This window comes from Cydia splendana, chromosome 12 (genome assembly GCF_910591565.1).
Source record: "Cydia splendana chromosome 12, ilCydSple1.2, whole genome shotgun sequence".
NCBI classification, from domain to species: domain Eukaryota; kingdom Metazoa; phylum Arthropoda; class Insecta; order Lepidoptera; family Tortricidae; genus Cydia; species Cydia splendana.
This window is the reverse complement of record NC_085971.1, coordinates 13,192,918-13,215,399: the sequence shown is the minus strand read 5'-3', so window position 1 is coordinate 13,215,399 and position 22,482 is coordinate 13,192,918. Positions and strand designations below refer to the sequence as shown.

The window sequence follows — 22,482 nt, the reverse complement described above, 5'->3', positions numbered from 1 at the left end:
ATCATAGTCGAACGTATTTTCCTTGTTTAAAAAGACGAGAGGCAGCTACAGGCGCTAGTAAAGCTAGATTATTTGTTTTGTAAAATTAATATAATTTTACAACCAAAATTTGCGTAACAAATTGTCTTCGCCATAAAAACGCAACAAGGAAAATACGTTCGACTATCATAGTCGAACGTATTTTCCTTGTTTAAAAAGACGAGAGGCAGCTACAGGCGCTAGTAAAGCTAGATTATTTGTTTTGTAAAATTAATATAATTTTACAACCAAAATTTGCGTAACAAATTGTCTTCGCCATAAAAACGCAACAAGGAAAATACGTTCGACTATGATGTTCATAAGTCAAAATGATATACATTATAATAAGCAGTAGGCACACTACACGTTAACGAGAGCTACTGTCACGTATTTTAATGACTACACTCATTCTTATCGTCATCGAGCGTTATCTCGTGAATATTTCGCGAGTTTCACTCGTCGAAACCAGAAAAAAAGTGTGTTGTAAAAGACATTTTATAGATAGAAATTCTACGGTCGTCGCGATAAGCTGAACTATATTGTTGGATAAGTTAGGATAAGCTGAAGAGATAAAGACAACCACGCTCTCGTAGAAAAATACAACACAAGTTAAAAATATAGTTCGAGAACTAATAACAGTACCTATACTCTGTATCTTTAGGTATTTAAATAAAAGTAAACAAAATCTACCCTCAGATGACTCCTTAAGCCAGTTGAGGGTAGATGAAAACATTACACGATCAAATAATGTAGGTTAAAGTCAGGGCGTACAGTGACTGATCCAGGCGGTTTTGTAATTGGTTGGTTAATCAATAATAAATGTTATAACTACCCGAAAATGTACACATTGTTTGTTTACTTTTATTTAAATACCTAAAGAAACAGACTATAGTCAAAAGGGCCCAATGTTGTGTCTGATCCAGAATTGTGTCGGGCCCTATGTTGTGTTGAACCTGATGTCTTGTATCAATGTAACACAAACATACCTTCGTCGATGTCATTTCTAGCAGCGGCCTCTAGAAGCATGACGCTGTCGCTGAAGAAGATGTTCCGTTTGGTGCTCTTCTCTCGCTTGGCCCGCGACCGCGCCCATTCCTTCTCTCGCTGCTGCCATAGTTTTAGCTGCTGCATGCGACGCCTGAAAATATGATGAATCGGGTTAAATAAACATTAATTAGGTACATATCTATTTGCTGTCAAACCAGTGGGGAGACACTCCTGACTTCGGGCAAACTCGGCTCCGTTCGGCTCAGTATTGCTCCGAGCAATTATTACACAATTTGACGTCCCTTTGCGTGCACGACCACATTATTCTGTGGTCAAACGTCCACTTTGTTACTTTTTAATGCCATCGAGATGCAAAATGGACATGCCTCTGATAAACCTACACAATTTTTGTATGATATAGGAGGCGAACGAGCAGACGGTCGCCTGATGGTAAGCAATTCCCGTCCCCCATGGACACCTGCAACAGCGTTGCCATGATTTTTGATCTTGTTATGCTTTTTATTAAGTATATATATAAAAAAATTCCAGCAAAAAGCATAGTTCTATCTAAACCTAGTCTAATTCTCTATCTGTCTTCAAAAGCCTGTCAACATTTTCGGGAAAGAAAATGAGGTAGGTACCTAATCTAATTAAGTCTAACGATAAACTTCCGTCGGTGTTTCAAAACAAAATTGATTATAACGATTTAAGCTATTAAAATAATCATGCATGTAGTTAACACTACGATATAAAACTTCAACATAAAAATACAAACAGAAACAGATTGGGGTACGTTCCGAAAATCATCCATAATACTATCAAGTTAGAGTCCACTTTCGGAATTAAATATTCGTCTAGTACTAAAGCCCGTACATAACTTACTGTGGAAGTGTGGAACTAGGTCGGTTTGTGTAAGATTTTCCCATAATATTCGACACGGGGAAATGATTCGGTGCTACCCGAATAAACCTTATAGTCTGTTCGGAAAGAGAAGAATCGTGGAATGTATTGGGGCCCAATACATTCCACGACTCTTCTCTTTCCGAACAGACTCTAGTAAGGTCACCAAAATATAAAAAATGCCTCCTTAGCCATAAGGGCACTGGCACTTTCAAGTTTATAATAACTTGTTTATTTGTTCTTCGCGCAAACGTATAAAATTTTACGACTCCGCTGATGTGATGTCAGGTCAGGAACTTTTTAACTTGGCCATTAATAATATCCTTCGTGTTTTATTAATTGGTAGCAATTCTTATTGTTTACGTAATACCTACAACCGGTTCGGAACGTAAGCTGCTCGATTACTTGTTGACCGTTGCAGATGATGTGAATATTCATATATCAGTAATTATGTGTTCTAACTCGAATTGGGTAGTTTTTAATTATATATGTAGGTAATCGCGGCAATAGTTTATAGGTTATATCCAGCGAAGCGGAGAGGAAGTGTGGATATGGATTACCTACAACTAATGCTATCGGTTGATCTCCGCACGTCTCCTAACTCTCATCTTCGCGTCAGTGGGAAGGCAGCCTAAAAATGGTTCTTATATCATGGAATTTTAGGTGATTTTTCGGACCTACCCGGCATTCTAAAGTAACTATTCGCAAAACCTTGCCTATTTTTTGCAATTTTAGTGCAACACACTAACCATATTTGCGCCACACGTGAGCGAATCGTTTAGCAAATCGTGTGTCAATGAATGTCAATTGTGCCAATCACGACTACGCATGCGTTTGCTTGGTAGATTTATTATTCTAAAGGTCACAATGGCTCTGTCCCGAGGGTGTACGAAAAAATTTAAGTTTTTCGTTCACGTATCGTCGGCTAAAGTCGCATAGGTAGGTACCATCGCCCACACCGTTAAGTGTTAACTATCCATCGGTAAACCTCATTACAAAAGGCATAAGGTTCACCAATGGACATGGACAGTTAAGTTAAGAGTGTTGGTGTTTGTACATCTTAACTTCGTAATACGAAATACGAAATCTTAATTCATAACTTTATGTATAGTCGGTTAAAGTCGCAAAACGGATGCAAAGGCATTTATAACCGCGTGTGATGGTGAACACTTAATATTTTTACTGCCTTCTTAAGGTAGGTCCCGGTGCTCGACATTCTTATGCCACCCATAATAAGTTGACACCCTGCCTATATTGCTACTTTCCAGATTATATGTATGGGACAGTTTCGAGCACTCCATAGGTCTACCTTAATACTTAAATAGTTAAAGTGTCTGATTTGATTTTATAATTATTCCGATTACGTAGTTATTGACTCAAACGATATAAAATATCCGCAAGTGCTTAGGTATATAGGTGCGATAGGTATAATTTAAGTCGCATGTGACCACTGTTAATAAACCAATCGTAAACCTTATTGCAATTAAATAAGGTCCATCGATGTATAGTTAAGTGCTGTTAGTACATAGGCAATTAAAATCAAGTGACTGCATCGATTGGACTGATTGTGGCGAAGCCCTTGACTTTGGTCGCACTGAAAGTGGCAAACGGTTAACGCGACATACGTAATTACGTATTACGAATATTTATACTTAATGTCCATACTTGGCATTTGATGGCGCGATCACGTTTACTGCAAACTGCAGCCGTGCATCATCGACAGGCACCAAGTGAAGTAGCTCTTACACTTTGTGTTTTTTTATATACATTTAAAATTTCCGGTTCATTCCCCGCGATGTTTACCTACAGGGCCTCCTGGCGGCTGGATTCGTAATGTCTATGGGATTTTTTGTAGCTCTCATGAATTATGTGACACTAAGGATGATACTGTATTATGATGAATGGTGAATATATTTTGGAGGATGGGTGGTATATATGAGATGTAGGTATTTATGTGTCTTTGAACTTTTTTAGACTATTCACGTTACGGCATGCTTAAAATTGGTGGCAAGATCACCATGTGTGTGTGTTCCTGAATTAGGGGTCCACTTTTTGGGAATGGAATCTCAAATATTAGCGTTAGGATTGATTTTTACAACTAATGGCGAAAGGCAACGCCACCTGACCTACCAAATCAGATGGCAAAACTTGGGCACTATACGATAAGTTATCAATTATCATATCAATATACTCATAAATGCCACACATACGATTTCACTTACATATTAATAGTATTTTATGACTAAGCGCCATTTATTCATTTAATCGTAAGGCAAGATATAAATCAGCGCCATTGACCCTCAGTATCCAATCAAAGGTTAAGTAGTGACATTAAAAACGTAATGTTATTTTTTAAAATTTCAAGCTCTTCTCAATCTAGAGCAATTTGTGTTTAATTCCGTTAACAGCGTTCTGAGTAACGCTTAATCCCTCATGGGTTGTTAACGGTCCACGGTCATGCAATCGGCAAAAGAGAAAACATGATTTCACTTTTCTGAGTCAGATTCCCTTATCAATTTTATTGTCATAAGTATTTGCAAATTTCAAATCGCTCTATGGCTGACTGTACTTTACAATCCCAAAATTTTAGAACTAAGAGTTCAACTAGGGCTTTGGTATCAGTTTACATCGAAAGTACCAAATTTTCAACTAAGGATTACAGATTTTTAGTTTTATTTCTTAAACTAGCGACCCATCCCGGCTTCGCACGGGTTAACAAATTATACATCTAAACCTTCCTCAAGAATCACTCTGTCTATTGATAGGTGAAAACCGATCGAGCAGCCCAATGTCATATAAAAAGCACATAAAGTAATTTTTTTATTGCCTAAGTCGTGTACCGCGTCGGTTTACGCTAAGTAAATAATTAAAATATTAATTTATGCTGTTTTATATGACATTCATTGCGCTGCTAACAATTTAAAGCGATTACTGCATTAAGGCATGAAAATATTTATGATTTACACTGTTTCTTCTGTGCTGAAGCAAGCTTGCGGGACTAAGTTCTTGGATATCAATATCACCCACTAATGAAAGCAATAACTACCTTGTAACTACCATCTTGCAGACCCAAAAGACAAACAAACCTACCGCGAACATAAAATATTTTAATTTCATCATTTGCCTCTTTTTCGCTAAAGCGATTGAGAGGCAGTTAAAGAAGTTTCTTATTTTCAATGTTCGCCGTAAGCGCTCTGTCTGACAGCTATTCTTCGAAGATGTCACTATCACTACACTTTATAAAACAAAGGCCCCCGCCGCGTCTATCTGTTTGTGTGTTTCTTGAGGAAGGTTTAAGTGAATAATTTGTTAACCCGTGCGAAGACGGGGCGGGTCGCTAGTTACTACTAAATCTATAATTTACCTAATTTAAACTATGCTTTCATCATAGGGCTTGTGAGAAAATAGTTAAAACGTCCATCTATGCCGCGGACTATCCGGGACGTGACGATTGACCTGGAAAAGTTCTTAGATACAGCTACTAACGATAATCAATTAAGAGGATTTTCTCGCTTACTTGATGAATAACCGTGAAAATACTCGAGTAGACTGTAGGGCTAAGCCTACACATTTGCCAAATAGGTAAAAGTTTGTTTGCTGACTATACATTTTCCAAGAAACTGGTAAATGTCTATTAATATAAGTGTGAAAAATATATCATCGGATAAAAATAACCAAGTTTATTCAATTACGATCACACACAAATATAGACTCATAACTTATCGTTATCACTTAACACACCACAGGCCTTTTAAATCCGCAATGTGCTAACCTGAGAGGATTATCTAAATTGAAAAGATCAAACATTACTTGTGTACTCACGATGTAGTGGTCATCAATTACAGCACCTTATTACGTAGTAAGCTTAAGTGTCATTCTTGATCTATGGTTTATACATAAACTATTGACGCCCCGGCTTGGCATGGGTTAACAAATTATACACCTAAACCTTCCTCAAGAATCACTCTATTGATAGGTCTGCATGAAAATCCGTTCAGTAGTTTTTGAGTTCGCGAACATACAAACAGACAGACGCGGCGGGGGACTTTATTTTATAAGGTCGAATCGTAGATCAATTTATAAAGGTTAGTTTGACTGTCAGTAAAGTTAACTATGAGTGTGAAGCGCCACTTGCACCAAACCACTAACCCGGGGTTAACCGGTTAAACTGTTAACCTAGTGTCAAGTTGTACTGCATGGTAACCATGGTAACACCATCAGGTTTAACCGGCTAACCCCGGGTTAGTATTTGGTGCAAGTTGCCCTAAGAGCCGTTATTTGTCTTGCTTTCTACGTAAGTTCCGCACGCGTCCCCTTGACTTTGAAAGGTTTGCTAACGCAAGTGCAAATAAAAAGCAAACTGCGATGTGATAAAGCTGATGTGTCAATTATTGAAGCGATAAAAACTATCTTTTCACCACACCAGCTCGGAAAGGCTTACTTTGCACTTCAAAAACTGATAGCAAAGTTACATTTTATTCACATGTGAGGCAAAGTAATCAAATGCAAATTTTGAGTTGTTTTCTTATGTTTGCTGGTAGAATTGACTTTTAAATGATGATTCTGGATGATAAATATTTAATAACATTCATTTGGATTTGATTTGGTTTGTTTTGTTTGATATTTTAGATTTAATATTTGCTTCAGGTTGTTGTAGTGAAAATTTTAGTGTTTCATTCGGGGGCAAATTTTGTTTAACCCTCGGGATTTGAAACCCTCGCAACGCTCAAGATTCGATGTTTCGAACCACTCGCTACGCCCGTGATTCAATTTTGGGATCTTTCGCTGGCTCGGGTATCAATATTAGCACGACCGATTAAACAACAACTTTGCCCCCTCGTAAAACAATAACTATTGTCGCTTTAGCGAAAATGGAGGGCAAGAGCGATCGCAGTTTGGATACTGAAGGGGATGAATTTACAAAAAAAAATTGAAATTGGCATTTTGAAAAACCTTTTTTGTCAATCGTTTAACTCAATTTGCGAATATTTGACGGAGCAAATACAAGTAAACCATAAATCTTCAACAATATTGCATAAGAATTGACTGAGCATACCCCTAAAATTGCTTATCTGCGTTTGTCCGGATGTACAGCTATAGTCAATGGTCTGAAATTAATTTTATCTACACTTGAATTACCAAAAAGACAAAAAGGTCATAAAAAAAGATTTGCAACCGCCTGCATTATCTAGAGATAAGACGTGAAGTTTAGTGCTTGTTTGTGCTGAAACTGCTGCGTTACTTTATTCAGCTTGGCAATTCACTGCCTCTACTAAAACGTCACTAAATGCCCAATATAACTGGGACTCAACCAATCGTATTGGACTTATGCGATCGGAGATCAGACTTATGCTATGGTCGGAAGCATTGTGAAGTTAGAACTAATGCAGTAAAACCAAACCTAGGTTGGACAGTGGGTGATAACGTAGCAGGCTTTATGGAGTGCTGGGCAATGTACAGTCGCCATCAGATATATCGGAGCGGCCAAGGTGTTCACAATATCTGAACACGCGCTCTAACGCCCTGACAATAGAGGCGTGTTCCGATATTTGTGAGCACCTTGGCCGCTCCGATATATCTGATGGCGACTGTACAGTTGTACAGTTTATAAAATAACGCATGCTAGTTGGGATAGTTGGAAAAGTGAACGCGCTTCGAGTAGAGTTTACGATCCGGATCCAATTTACTTTTTACTATGATTGCGATTGTCCTCTATCATTGTCCTTCATTTGAATTATCCAGCAGGCGTATTATGGATGGATTTATCTACGTGATAAAATAATCGTCACTTTTTAACACCGGGCGATTGAAAGTGACGAAATCCGTTATATCACGCTGTCACGTAGAACGACCATCATATCCTTGCTGAACACTGTAGGTACTGTTTTTGTAATATTTATAATATTTAACTACTTACTAACTACGGGGCGTCCGGAAACATTCGATCAACGGCTGTGACAAGAAATCATACTTAGCCGATACCTATATCTGACAATATAATCTACAAATGGATCGAATGGGACGTAGATATCAATAACTACTTCAATACGTCACGCTTATCTTTTCGCGTTCTTTTATTCGTTGATAAATAATGCTAGTTATTAGGAAAGACCGTACACATCACAAAAACGTGTATCTTAAAGGCAGAGACAGATAAATAATAACGACCTCAATCTCATACAAAGATTCGTGACGCTAAGTCGTCAGGTAGACAAGTGAAGATGGCGCCACTTGCCTGTTATTCAAATATGTACATAGGACATTACTCATTGCTGGAAAAACAAGTCTCTTGTGAGTTTTACTACAAATAGTTGTTCGTTTAACGGATACCTATTAAAACATGACAAAAAAATATAAAAATAAGGCAAAACGAGGGTTCTCTAAATAAGCCGCATGTCACATGGCAACATTTGCACCAAACTTTCGCATAATTTAATTTTGCCGAATGGCCACTTGAGAACTCAGCAGCTCAGCACAAAAAATGTTGGGCAAAAAGGCAGAACACCCAAGACGAGAAACAATTATGAGAAACTTAACTTATAGAAATGTATGGAATTTTCCAATCCTTATCATTGACTCGTCTGTAATAAGGGTGTTTAGGAAGAACCGTAGCCAATAGAGTAGGACGGCCACAGAATGTGCTATTGTTTTGCATAGATAAGGCTATTCTCAAGGCTTACACTTGTGCTGAAGTTGTTGTTGTTTCAGACGATTTGTCGCTAAACTGGCACATTATAGGTATGTTGTATGAAAAATTATGAAATCGTACTAAAACACAAAGTGTTCTGTTTAATTTGCAAATTATGATATAAGAGCCAATATGTTTGGCAATAATTTCATTTTTGATACAAGGTTTGATCGCTGTAGTTTTTTTCTAAACAGTGAGGTTATTGCCACCTTCGGTCTCTATTGTCAAACCTGATGGTAGTTAGGTTTAGTGCAGTTGTCACCTTTGTTGTTAGTGGTGGGTTTCAGGAAAAGTGTACTATTTACTTTTGTTAGAAGAACTAACAATTTTTTTCACGAGCCAAAAATTGTTTTCACGAGCACTATGGAATAATGAAAAACCGACCATTACGCAAAAAACGGAAACTAAATCACATTTGTTGTATGGGAGCCCCACTTAATTATTTATTTTATTTGGTTTTTAGTATTTGTTGTTATAGCGGAAACAGAAAAACATCATCTGTGAAAATTTCAACCGTCTGGCTATCATGGTTCATGAGTTACAGCCTGGTGACAGACAGACAGACGGACGGACGGACGGACAGACGGACAGCGGAGTCTTAGTAATGGTGTCCCGTTTTTACCCTTTGGGTCCGTACCCATTTTTAGGGTTCCGTAACCCTAAAAATTTTGAGTCAGTTTTGTGACGGTCCATAAAAAATGTATCTTAAAAAAAATGCGTCACAAAACGAAGATTTTTACGGACCTTTTTTTCCTTTTTTTTACATAAATAGTCCTCGTGATTCTGAGTAGAAAAAAACCCAGATGTTAAAGGAAAGTTTTTTCTTAGCCTTTGAAGTCTTAAAGTCCAGTTATTATTAAACTATATTAAACTTTCGCAGATTATTCACGGGAAACTTGATGACTTCAAAACACATAAAACGGGAAGATAAATTCTGTTTGTAAACATTACAATGTATACTTTGAAGTTGGGTAATTATGCAATAATTACATCATTTACAACTGTGTAATAATGTCCAGGTCCCACGGTAATTCGGCAACAAACATACTATTTAGTGAAAGTTAATGGAAGTAGTTTATCTCGTACCTTTTATGTTTGTAAGCAATTAAACCCAGACTCATGAGCTTTTCTTGAACTCAGTGCTAGGAAATTCACGTAAATATGTAATGTCAACATCAATGATAGCGAAAGAAAGCTTACAATCTGAGCACGCCTCTGTTGTCAAGGCGTTAGAGTGCGTGTTCAGATATTTTTGAACACCAGCGCCGCTCCGATACATCTGATGGCGACTCTACTACCATTTTTTAGTAGCCATTTTATTAACATTCATTTAGTAACCATGTCACTATCAATCATGCAAACAAGTCGAATATGCCCGCTGAATAGATATTATGTAGTATTATGTAGTATATATGTTATGTACGCATATTTATCATAACTTACACGCAACATGATTATTTGGTTGGATTGTTATTGTTTCTAATATCGCCAATATTTACTATGTACGGTATGTTCAATCAATGTCACATGTGTATACGTTGCATATTTATAGTATTGACTGCAGTTATAGGATGGTATTTTGTAAACATAGTCATAATAATAACCAAATACTAGGTATGTTAATTTTTAGACTGACAAAACTTTCAACTGTCAGTTAACTTTTTCTAAGCCATTGTGGTAACTTTAATTTGACTTACCTCCTTGCTAAATGGAGCCTCTCCTGCGTGGTGAGGTGCTCCACCTGAGCCATCTCAGACACCAGGTCCGAGTGCTCCATTGTGTAGTGGCTCCTGCAAGCAAGTAATCTGTTTAGTATTTAGCTCAGAGCAGTTGGTTTCTTGAGATAAAAAGGATCCTGGAGCTATTTGAAGCTCTAAGGACTTGACACACTGAAGAAATATATTATTGTAAAATATAATAGCTATTCCCCATTTAGCTTCGACTGGGACTCTGGACATATCATAGCGCAGATCAGGGTTGCAGTAGTTTAGGTTAGATTTAAATAACATATGCGTAGAAAATAAGAAACTTTAACAAAATAAGTCAACAAGTTGAACAAAGTCATCATTTCAATTATTTTAATAGATAATCTACAATAAGTAGATATATCGGAAATAAAATGAAAATCCTAGTTATAATCTTTGAGATTTACTTTTGTCTATACAACTGTGGTTAGTCATTCATGTTAGAGTCAGACCAAGAATAGTCTGCAGCGGATTTGATAGCCCACACAGTGAAAGTGTTATTTTAAGCGTCAAACTTCTATGAAATTATGACATATAAATGACACTTGCACTGCGTGGCCTATCAAATCCGCTGCAGGCTTTTTTGGTCCGACTCTATAATCCAATTCATGTCCAAGAAAAATGCAATTTTGATTTGTCAAAACAAAGATTCAAATTAGAATGGAACAGGAGACTTTTTTGTTGGTCTCTGGGCGGCTAGAGGTTAAAGGAATTATATTTCAAAAAGGCCAGAAACATTTATTAGTATAAAAGAGTATTCATAATGTGTTGATTCCAAGAAAAAAGTCCCACTTTCTTGATTGCCATAAGAACGCTTTGACAGGTTAATATATGTATAAAGATACAAGCAAATCTCGTCCTTATTGTGAGCGTCAAAGTGGGAAATTTGACTAGACTACAACACTGCCCTGCTAAGCCAAAGAGCGCTATCTCAAAAGAAAATTCATTGCTAACTTATACTTTAGTTTCTATTACTGAGAATTCCATTTTCAATACCATTTATTTTTGAGATAGCGCCATTCGGCTTAGGAGGGCAGAACACATATTAGTAAATAGGTACAGTCAACGTCAAAGATATGTTTACTTACACTTTTGGACCTTAATCCTTTGTAATAAGGCGAAAAATGTAAACATATCTCTGACGTTGACTGTACATAAAACTGATTCCATAATACTTTACATACCTATGAATTTGAATATGGGGTATTTTTTTGCACTAAATGGATAACAAATACAGCCAAATAACAAATCCTATGATTTTGTAAAGATTATAATAGGTACTTAATACAACAGCACTAAGAAATTGTTGTTACAATGTTGTACATTTTGAGTTGAATTTACACCAGCAGTCAAGTATCTTAATTGGATAGAAAAAATACACACTGCAATGTAATTAGTGCCTCAAAAACTAAGGCAATTCCAAAATTTACCTGTCACAGTAATACACTAAAAGAAAATACAAAAAAGTGATAAACAAATATTTAAGAGAATAAGTAATATACAACAGAAGAAAACGTGATGTAGTGGCCCTATGATAACTGGACTGATAAGATATCAGTAGCCATGATAGTTCAATACCTAACGCTAATCTTATTAGAATCTTTTCGGGCTAACTAATAGCGCACACAAAACAAGGTGAAAAAGAAATTAAAAACAACATTTAGAAAGGCACCTAGATAAGAACTTCTCAACTGAAATCACTTTTACACAGCAAACTAGATACAAATAAAGTGTAACCTACATAAATACAATTTGTCTGTTTGTTTTACATTACTTATTATACTACTTACCGCTATTTATCCGTATTACGATGCAAAAGTATGTTTCTTTCTAATCTTGACACATTCGCCACACATGATAAACAGCTTAGGAAAAATTACAGCTTAAGAGGTCACGGCAAAATAAATTACGTACTAATATTTACTTATTGTCTAATATAAAACTTTACAGTTATGTTTCATTTTCCGTTATTTTCGTGAAAATTATAAACAAGGAGAAAAATCACAAGACAATGCGAGCGGCACGAAACATCGTTTATTGAATGTTGCCACAATAAAATTTGTTGACATGAATGAACGAATGAATGACATGGAGATAAGCTGCAGTTGCCAGCTTAAAATCACAGATACACAATGTGCATTGTAAATACACCACACTGCAAAAACGAATTGTATAACGCGACGTTATCGCCATCTATGGCAAAAGAGCACGGAAGAGACAGTTTTGTAAGTGCTGCCACCTATAAGTTGAGCATATTTACATCGTTTTTACGCGGTATCCGTAGTCAACTAGGAACCCTTGAGATTTTTAACATGTCCGTCTGTCTGTTATACCGACACGGATATACTTATAAATCAATCATACCGACAAAGGGTTAAAATAAATAGTAGAAAAATATTTAGGGTAAGTACCTAGAGTCAGTCCATGAAAAGTCTGCAGCGGATTTGATAGCCCACGCAGTGCTCGTGTTATTTTAAACGTCAAACTTCTATGAAATTATGACGTATAAATGACACTTGCACTGCGTGGGCTATCAAATCCGCTGCAGACTATTCTTGGTCCGACTCTACCTTCTCTACAGGAAAGGGGAGATGATTTTTCGTTTCTTTTTCGCTTCAACCATATGATACGGGGTGTTGTTGAATAGGTCTTCTCTGGAGTTACCATGGTTACCCATACAATTTGACACTGGGTTAACTATTTAACCGGTTAACCCCGGCCCGGGGCAGTGGGATGGTGCAAGTGGCGCTAAGGCGACTAAATTATATTTCAAATGTTAATTATTTCTTGTACTCTGCATGAAGTTATGGCCGTTATTTACTTTTTAATCCCATTAAGAAAGAAAACAATAAAATCCAGTCATAATCTTTATTTTTTTACATGATCCACTATTTTTTAACAATTTAAACAATGAGCGGTGTAGATTTAAGCCTAGGCACTATTATGTTTTCAATTGACACACCATATTTCATAGACCATAGTAAAACTTGATTACTGCATTAAAATATGTGACATTCCATGGGAAAAGGTACCTTATGAGGGTTTCTAGTTTCGGAGATATTAAATGTTTTGTAAAAAGGTGAAAAAATGCTAATTTTTATTGGGTGATCTGAAACCTTAATGCTTAACGTTTGTTTACCTGTTTTTATTTTTGTTATATGTTAGTTATAAGCCTAGTAATGTCGTCTCAGAGTTTAGTAGAAAAGGTACCTTATGGAAAAGTAATTGAAAATTCCCAAAAATAACTAGTTAATAGTGTCAATACGGGAAAAGAAGTTTGGTAGAGAACTGTATTAGCATTCTCAAAAACTAATTTGATAATTTCAGTTCTGGTCGAAAGGCCTAGCAAATATTATAACCGTACATCGACCGACATTACAAATCCAAGTAGCCTGCTATTATACCAAAGTTACTCTCGTCAAGTCTTTCTTAACTAGAGTAATCTTCATTTGGTTTGGTCGCATGCAATAAATCTGCCATTGGTTTGCTGAAAAATGCCAATACCCGACGCATTGCCATAGGGGATATCTGAGGTCATCGAACCTCAAAGCCGCTTGTCTTCAATGGCAACCAAAATATATTATTGATAAGAAATAGACGATTTATACCATCTTAACCCCAAAATATTATTAGTTTATCCTAACTGTTCCATCATCATCATGCCTCATCATGTAACTTAACCACAAGGTACCTTTTATTTACATACAAATTATAGGTCATTTTTAAGATTATTATGACGAGGAACTAATTAAATTTGTGGCAGTTTAATGTAAATTAAGATTTTCAATTCATAAAAGATAAACTTCAATGTAATTGATGTTTTGTAGTGATGTATTATTAAAATTATAACCATAAGCTACCTTTTCTTAAATGTATGGAGCAAAGACCGTTATTGTTATGTAAGTTTAAAGTGGCATAAGAGGTTAAATATAGTATTTAGTTGCGATTTTAGGACTTATTTCATTTGAATGACAGAATTTCTTTCATATGTGCTCAGAAAAAATGATTGTGGGTCACATTAAAGACCTGTGCACACCGGCTTGCGTGTGCGTGACGTGCACGTGCGCGTGCGCTAATATGTTGGAGCCGCATACGCACATGTCACGCAAGCGGTGTGCCGTATCTCATAAAGATCTGTATACTACAACGCCGCACGCGCACGTGCACGTCACGCACACGCAGTCGGTGTGCACAGGCCTTAAAAGTAAAAAATATTCAATTTTGTGATTTTACATGAAAAAGTCAGAAATTACATTTTCACGTTTAAATCGATAATTTTTTTTGCTTAAACTGTCTCTCAGAGTCGTTTTCTAATAGATAAATTTAAATCTTGAGAGCTCATTGAAATCAATCGTGAAAATCAAACAACACTTTATTTTCAAAAGATTGGTAAGTATACACATAAATCAGTCGATATCAAAGGTTTCTATCTCTAACAGAACAAGTCGCAACATTTTTTTATTCTCAGGAGTCTACTAAAGTATTATTATTTGTAGTCAACTATGTAACTTACGTCAGGAACATAGTTTTTTAGGTGGCTAAACATAAAACTTCTCTATCGTAAAGTTGCTCATTTTACAACATTATTTTCAAAAAATAATATCTCTGTAACTACACAACTTAGGAGGTTGATCTTTTGTGTTATCGATAGCTTATTTATTGTAGATTACTGGGGTATGCATAACTCCATACCCGCCATAAGGTACCTTTGACCATGGGACGTCACATATGCCTTTCATTCAATTTAGAAACATGAAAATTTTGATTTTTAATCTCAAATAGTCGCAGTAATTTAAGAATAAATAAACTCAATTGAATTTGTTACTATCATTCACTAACTACTAAACATTAATTAGGTAATTCACATTTAAACAACTCAATCAGTCGTGAAATGAATACACTACTCTATTGTCGATGTTATCTACATTGTTACAATTATCACTTATTATTAATTCACTGATGACTTAAGATTATCGCATACTGAAGGAGTTTAACCACTCTTTAATGAAAGCCAATCACTTTTGAATGTCAATTTTAAATTGGTATTACTTTTATTAAAATAGATGTTAAATCGGCCAAATACACAGCCTATATCCTTTAAAATCAGGGATTTAGTCCCTTAATTTTCTAGAACAATTAACAAATATGGCACTTTTTTACCACCGTTCTCTAGTTTGTTCTTATATTTTTCCATGCTCACTAATTCCATTTTTCACGAGGTCAGCCCATGTTATGGCCACCGGCCGAGTTTTACTTTAATGTTGCACGAAAGTAACGGATTGTATAATGGGTGTTCACTTTTCTCTTACGCAGTGTTGAAAAGATCAGTCACACATTTAAATACGATTATTTACAACACTCAAATCAATACATTAAAACAGCAGTGTTTGTGGCACTAACAAAATATTTCCCTTTGACAAAGGAAGCATTGTGCTACACTAATTTTCAAACATATAAGTACCTACGTATGTGTTGAGAAAATATATTACCTATTCCAGGCCCTAACAAGATTCAGATTATTACAAAAAAAAATATTAATTTGATATGGATATGATAGAGTCTGGCTAGCCAAAAATTGTTGTTAAGGGTGTATATGTAAATAGTTTTTGATACTTTTACACTATTATCTATGTCTAGTCTTAAGTTCTTTTTTAATTCCATATTTAAATTCTGATTTATGTTTGACTGTTTATATTTTTGTATGTCAGTTCGCTAAATAAATCCATCGCAACTAGTCGACTGCCTGGTCATTGATTATTTTCCACTCTAGCTATCGAAATTCCCTCTTTTTCATTTGGTCCTTCGAACCGCCCAGCCTAGTGAGATGTCACTTGGTAGTGAATCAAGTAGCGTCAGAGCCTTAGGTGTTTCATGGGATCCTATTTCGGACACTATCGGATTTACGACTGGATTAGAAGGTCTCATACTACAGGGCAGTTTTAATAAACGCAAAGTGTTGTCCCACCTCATGAAAGTATACGACCCACTAGGTTTGTTGGGCCCAATAGTGGTCAAAGGGCGTATACTACTTCAGGAGGCGTGGAGATCCAATATTGACTGGGACACACCCTTTCCACCATCACAGATTTTAGTGGAACGAGTGGTTTAAGGAACTGTCTGACGTATCTACAATTAGGATTCCACGATGGTACGCCAAGCTCAATGGAGAACCTCTACACAGGGAGTTACACATTTTCGCGGACGCAAGCGAGCTTGCCTTTGCCACCGTCGCTTATTGGCGCTTATTGTATGCAAATGGTACAGTCAAGCTCGCACTCATCACCAGTAAGACGAGAGTCTCACCTTTGAAGCCCACTTCAATTCCTCGTCTAGAATTGCAGGGCGCTTTGATAGCTTCTCGCCTTGCTGTCACTATTAAAGAGTTTCATAAGAAAAAACCTTTACGAACTTTCCTGTGGACAGATTCAAGAACTGTCCTCGGTTGGCTTAGAAGTGACGCACGAACGTTCAACCCCTTTTTGGCCCATCGCGTAGGAGAAATTACAGAAAATACGTGCGTGCAAGATTGGAAATGGGTCCCAACTGATTTGAACGTTGCGGACGATGCCACTAGGATTAAGCCGCTTCATCTTAATCCTAACCACCGATGGTTTACAGGTCCCTCGTTCCTCCTCGATCCACCGGAGAATTGGCCTGTTGAACCAGCTGGTCAGACTATAGTCCAGGAAGAGCGGAAGCAGACTTCTGGACTTGTGGTTGGTCATCTGGCAATTACCGCGGATTTCAGTCGTTTTAGTGACTGGCTACGATTACTTCGTGCTACTGCTCGCGTTTTGCAAGCTGCGTCTAAATTTCACTCGGCTTTAGATCACGTAGGTCGCGTTGCTCCTAGCACCGATGTTAGGCTTCGTCAACGTACGAATACACCTACGTCCACCACTCTAATCCCCCTGACAGCGGAACTTATGGAAGCCGCAGAAAGGCACGTACTGAAGAAAGTACAGTCTGAATCATTTAGCGACGAAATCCCAATAATAGAACGTGGAGAATTGATACCAAAGAGTAGTCGCCTGGCGAAGCTTTCTCCCAGAATGGGGCCAGACAATTTGTTAAACCTAGCTGGCAGAATCGTTGCAGTAGAAGACGTCGGTTCCGAGATCAAGTTTCCAATCATTCTAGATGGACGACACCCAGTAGTGCGCTTATTGGTCAATTTCTACCATCGCAAGGCTGGACACGCAAACAATGAAATGGTGGTCAATGAGGTTCGACAAAAATATTGGCTTCTTCATCTGCGCAGTACTGTTCGAAGCATCACCAGCAAATGTTTGTTCTGTCGCATCAAAAGAGCAAAACCGATGAATCCGATGACCGGAAACCTTCCTCCTCAGCGGCTTGCTCATCACCGTCGCCCATTCACATACATAGGGTTAGATTATTTCGGCCCGATAAACACCAAGATCGGTCGAAGACAAGAGAAACGTTATGTGGCCCTGTACACCTGCATGACATCCAGAGCCGTTCACCTGGAGCTTGTACATTCCCTTTCTGCTGACTCCGCAATAATGAGCCTGCATCGGTTTATTGCTAGGAGAGGCGCTCCCAATACTGTATATTCTGACAACGGTACATGTTTTGTTGGTGCAGACCGAATTTTACGAGAATTTTATTAGCACGAGGTCTATGATTTTGCTGCCAATAGAGGAATAAAATGGAGCTTTATTCCTGCCGCTGCTCCTTTTTTCGGCGGATGCTGGGAGAGATTGATTCGCACCGTCAAAGTCGCGCTGAAATCCACATTACGTGAAAGAGAGCCTAATCCCGAAGTCCTAGTAACTCTCCTTCTAGAAGCGGAGGCAATTGTAAACTCTCGACCTCTGACTCATGTCCCTGTTGGCCCTGAAGACCAGGAAACCCTAACACCCTTTCATTTTCTGATTGGCTCATCCTCTAACCAGGTTCTGCCCGCAACCCTTGACGACCGAGACCTCTTAAGACGTGCTGACTGGAGGAAGGCGTTAAGATTGGCCGACCACTTTTGGAACCGATGGGTAAAATAAATTCTGCCAACCATGCAACCTCGCCAGATAGCGGAGAACAGAGAGCACGACTTGACTGTTGGCGACTTAGTCATCGTTGTAGACCAGAACCTACCCCGAGCAACCTGGCCACGCGGCCGCGTTGTTGCTACATTGCCTGGCAGAGACGGAGTGGTCAGGGTGGTGGACGTAGCCACATCAGGTGGAATTCTTCGTCAACCTTCTAAAAAATTGGTCAGATTAGAGGCATAAAGTCCCACTTTGTATCTAGTCTGGCTAGTTTTGTGTGCTTTCGCACACAAGGGGGTGGGATGTTAAGGGTGTATATGTAAATAGTTTTTGATACTTTTACACTATTATCTATGTCTAGTCTTAAGTTCTTTTTTAATTCCATATTTAAATTCTGATTTATGTTTGACTGTTTATATTTTTGTATGTCAGTTCGCTAAATAAATCCATCGCAACTAGTCGACTGCCTGGTCATTGATTATTTTCCACTCTAGCTATCGAAATTCCCTCTTTTTCAATTGTTGACAGATATTTCGTTGTTGTATCACCAATTGTCTATGATTTTAAAAAAAAGCTAAAAGTCAGTTTAAAAGGCAATTTATGTCATTCATTCAAATTTTTTGCGGTTTATAGGGTTTATAAGGGGTTTATTTTAAATAATATTAATAATGCCTATACTGAGTGTGGTTCGCAAACTATTATTTAAGCTCGTAAATAATTACGACAATGTGCGAAGTCGACGTGTAGCGTTGTATAACGAAAAACTGCAATGTTTACAACTCCTAAAGAAATGTAAACAAATTAGGAGGTTGGTGCTCTATAAATATTTTGATACTTAGCATTTAGCATTTTTGGCATAGTACATATACTGGGTCAAGCAAATCTTGTCAGTAGAAAAAGGCGCGAAATTCAAATTTTCTATCCGATCCCCTTCCGATATCCCTTCGCGCCTACATTTTTCAAATTTGCCGCCTGTTTCTACTGACAAGATCTGCTTGACCATCTATATGTATTTTTTTTGATGATGGATTAATATTACGGTATTATCGAGCTAAGTCTTATGAATGAATGAATGAATGAATGATTGTTTATTTACACTACATTTCATTTTTCGCCTTGTTACAATGGTATATGGTGAGAAGTGTTTAATCGTTGACTGTACTTTACATAGTGGTAGAAAAATGATGTGAGCTGACTTTGAGTGCACGTCAACGTTATATTTAACTTATATCCTTAGGTACGGTAAACTTACGTGTGCACAGATAATCAAAAATATTTTCTATTATCAAAACTATAATTCCTACTACACAAAGTGTGACCAGCCCAAGATTTTTTGAATTTCCCGCCAAACATTTGTGTAATATTTCAGTAGCCAGACTCTATCATATCAATGTCAAATGGATAACAGTTTTTTTTTTAACTTGAATCCTGGACTAGGGAGTTAATAAACTGTGTGAGTGTATTGGTTTCCTGGAGCACACAAATTAAACTTTTTTATGTGTGCACATAAACAAATCTATAAGGTAAATTACCAATAATCTTACTTTAAAAAGATTAACAGGTTATTTTAGTATTTAACCGCTATTATTGTACTAATTTACTTAAGTAAGAACTACATACAATTTACAAAATGCTATTTTTGTGAATTAGCCCAGTGAATGCGTCATCTTTAAAATATTTATAAGTATATAGTATAACAAGTAGGATTTTAGTAGAATTGTATTACACTTAAACTTAAAAAAAACTGACAATGATATAAAAGTTAACCCATTAACTGGGCTACATAATTATGTTAGATACAGTAAATTTTATATGAAACAGTTAAGCATCTAAATAACAATTTAACATTTGAGTATACTTACAAGAAATTATTTAAATCTACTTAATACAGAATTAAATTAAATTAATTTATTTTTGATTAATACTGTCTAAGTATTGAGACTGGAATAATTTGATGATAACATATAAGTACATGAACAAAAAAATAATGTGCTCGCTGTAACTTACTATTTACATCAGAATTGTATCACAACTTAAACACGTTATGACAATGTTAAGAGCACAAAAATTATGTAAAAATGTAACATAATTTAAAATTTAAAGACTATAAAAAATAATTACGACATTTTAGCTGACTTGTAGTATGAGACTCACGAAACTTCTCCAGATCTTTCCATTGTAGAACCATTTAAAAAGGTAACTTAACAGAGCCGTAGCGTTAATATTGGCCCCATTCATTATTTCCCTACGCTTCATTCCTTAGCATTTTAATACATGTTCGTATTGTCAGAATTTGAAAAACAAAAACATAATATGTTGTTGAATAGATATCATGTAACTACAAAGAAAAAGGTATTTTTCTAATCTTAAGTATTATTAAATTACAAACTGGAGAATTTCCTACACTAAACAGAACAACAGTCAAAAGCCTACAGTAACCTTAAATACAGTTAGATACCTTTGGGGTGTGAGGAGAAATGTCAATGTCAATTGGCGCGAACTTGTCAATTTAAAATCACAGCATTAAATGTTTATACCTAATATTTACAATAATATTGGATGTACACGGTAATAAATTGTACAAATTCTGTCTTAAGATGGCCATAATCCCTAGTAGCATTTTCGTTGGGGCCCACGGTGCCAACGGTAGGGAAAACGTTGGGATGAGGTTCGTTCCGTAGCCAACATTAATTTTGTATTGGCCCACCATCGCATTTACCAACATTCGCTGTGGCACAGATGCCCAACAATGGGCCTTTGTGTATTTTGGTACCGTTGGCTAAACAACGATAATATTCGTTGGCCCAATGATGACATATATCGCATTTACCAACATTGGCAGTGGCAGTGATGCCCAACAATGGGCCTTTGTGTATTTTGCTACCGTTCGCTAAACAACGATAACTTTCGTTGGCCCAATGGTGACGAATACCGCATTTACCAACATTGGCTGTGGCACGGATGCCCAACAATGGGCCTTTGTGTATTTTGGTAACGTTGGCTAGTCAAGGATATCATCCGATGGCCCAATGATGACAAATATCGCATTTACCAACATTGGCTGTGGCACTGATACCCAACAATGGGCCTTTGTTTATTTTGGTAACGTTGGCTAATCGACGATATCATCCGATGGCCCAATGACGACAAATATCGCATTTACCAACATTGGCTGTAGCATTGATGCCCAACAATGGGCCTTTGTGTATTTTGGTAACGTTGGCTAATCAACGATATCATCCGATGGCCCAATGATGACAAAAATCGCATTTACCAACATTGGCTGTGGCACTGATGCCCAACAATGGGCCTTTGTTTATTTTGGTAACGTTGGCTAATCAACGATATCATCCGATGGCCCAATGACGACAAATATCACATTTACCAACATTGGCTGTAGCATTGATGCCCAACAACGGGCCTTTGTTTATTTTGGTAACGTTGGCTAATCAACGATATCATCCGATGGCCCAATGACGACAAATATCGCATTTACCAACATTGACTGTAGCATTGATGCCCTACAATGGGCCTTTGTGTATTTTGGTAACGTTGGCTAATCAACGATATCATCCAATGGCCCAATGATGACAAATATCGCATTTACCAACATTGACTGTGGCACTGATGCCCAACAATGGGCCTTTGTTTATTTTGGTAACGTTGGCTAATCAACGATATCATACGATGGCCCAATGACGACAAATATCGCATTTACCAACATTGGGTGTAGCATTGAGGCCCAACAATGGGCCTTTGTGTATTTTGCTACCGTTCGCTAAACAACGATAACATTCGTTGGCCCAATGGTGACGAATACCGCATTTACCAACATTGGCTGTGGCACGGATGCCCAACAATGGGCCTTTGTGTATTTTGGTAACGTTGGCTAGTCAAAGATATCATCCGATGGCCCAATGATGACAAATATCGTATTTACCAACATTGGCTGTGGCACTGACGCCTAACAATGGGCCTTTGTGTATTTTGGTACCGGTGGCTAAACAACGATAACATTCGTTGGCCCAGTGAGCACAAATATCGCATTTACCAACATTGGCTGTAGTACTGATGCCCAACAATACCAGTTGAGTTTGCTTGTGGCGTCACTAGATGGCGTTACTGTCTCCAAACA

At 37.3% G+C, this 22,482-nt stretch overlaps 2 protein-coding genes across 5 annotated transcripts in view; both read right to left on the bottom strand.

The window, feature by feature from the left end:
• Positions 1 to 12,393, bottom strand: part of LOC134795584 (protein phosphatase 1 regulatory subunit 16A) — an 80,306-nt gene extending 67,913 nt beyond the window's left edge. Inside the window, exons 1-3 of one of the 4 annotated variants that reach the window (XM_063767475.1) lie at positions 12,129 to 12,393; positions 10,291 to 10,383; positions 1,005 to 1,156 (exon numbers count right to left, since the gene is read on the bottom strand). In XM_063767475.1, the coding sequence (XP_063623545.1) occupies positions 1,005 to 1,156; positions 10,291 to 10,370 (232 nt within the window). In that variant the 5' untranslated portion in view covers positions 10,371 to 10,383; positions 12,129 to 12,393. The remainder of the gene's footprint in view (positions 1 to 1,004; positions 1,157 to 10,290; positions 10,384 to 12,128) is intronic. The other 3 variants (XM_063767476.1, XM_063767473.1, XM_063767472.1) reach the window with 3 other exon arrangements.
• An 8,069-nt stretch (positions 12,394 to 20,462) lies between these two features.
• Positions 20,463 to 22,482, bottom strand: part of LOC134795503 (sodium/hydrogen exchanger 3) — a 92,038-nt gene continuing 90,018 nt past the window's right edge. Inside the window, exon 20 of the mRNA XM_063767361.1 lies at positions 20,463 to 20,957. The gene's annotated coding sequence lies outside the window, so the exon portion shown is untranslated. The remainder of the gene's footprint in view (positions 20,958 to 22,482) is intronic.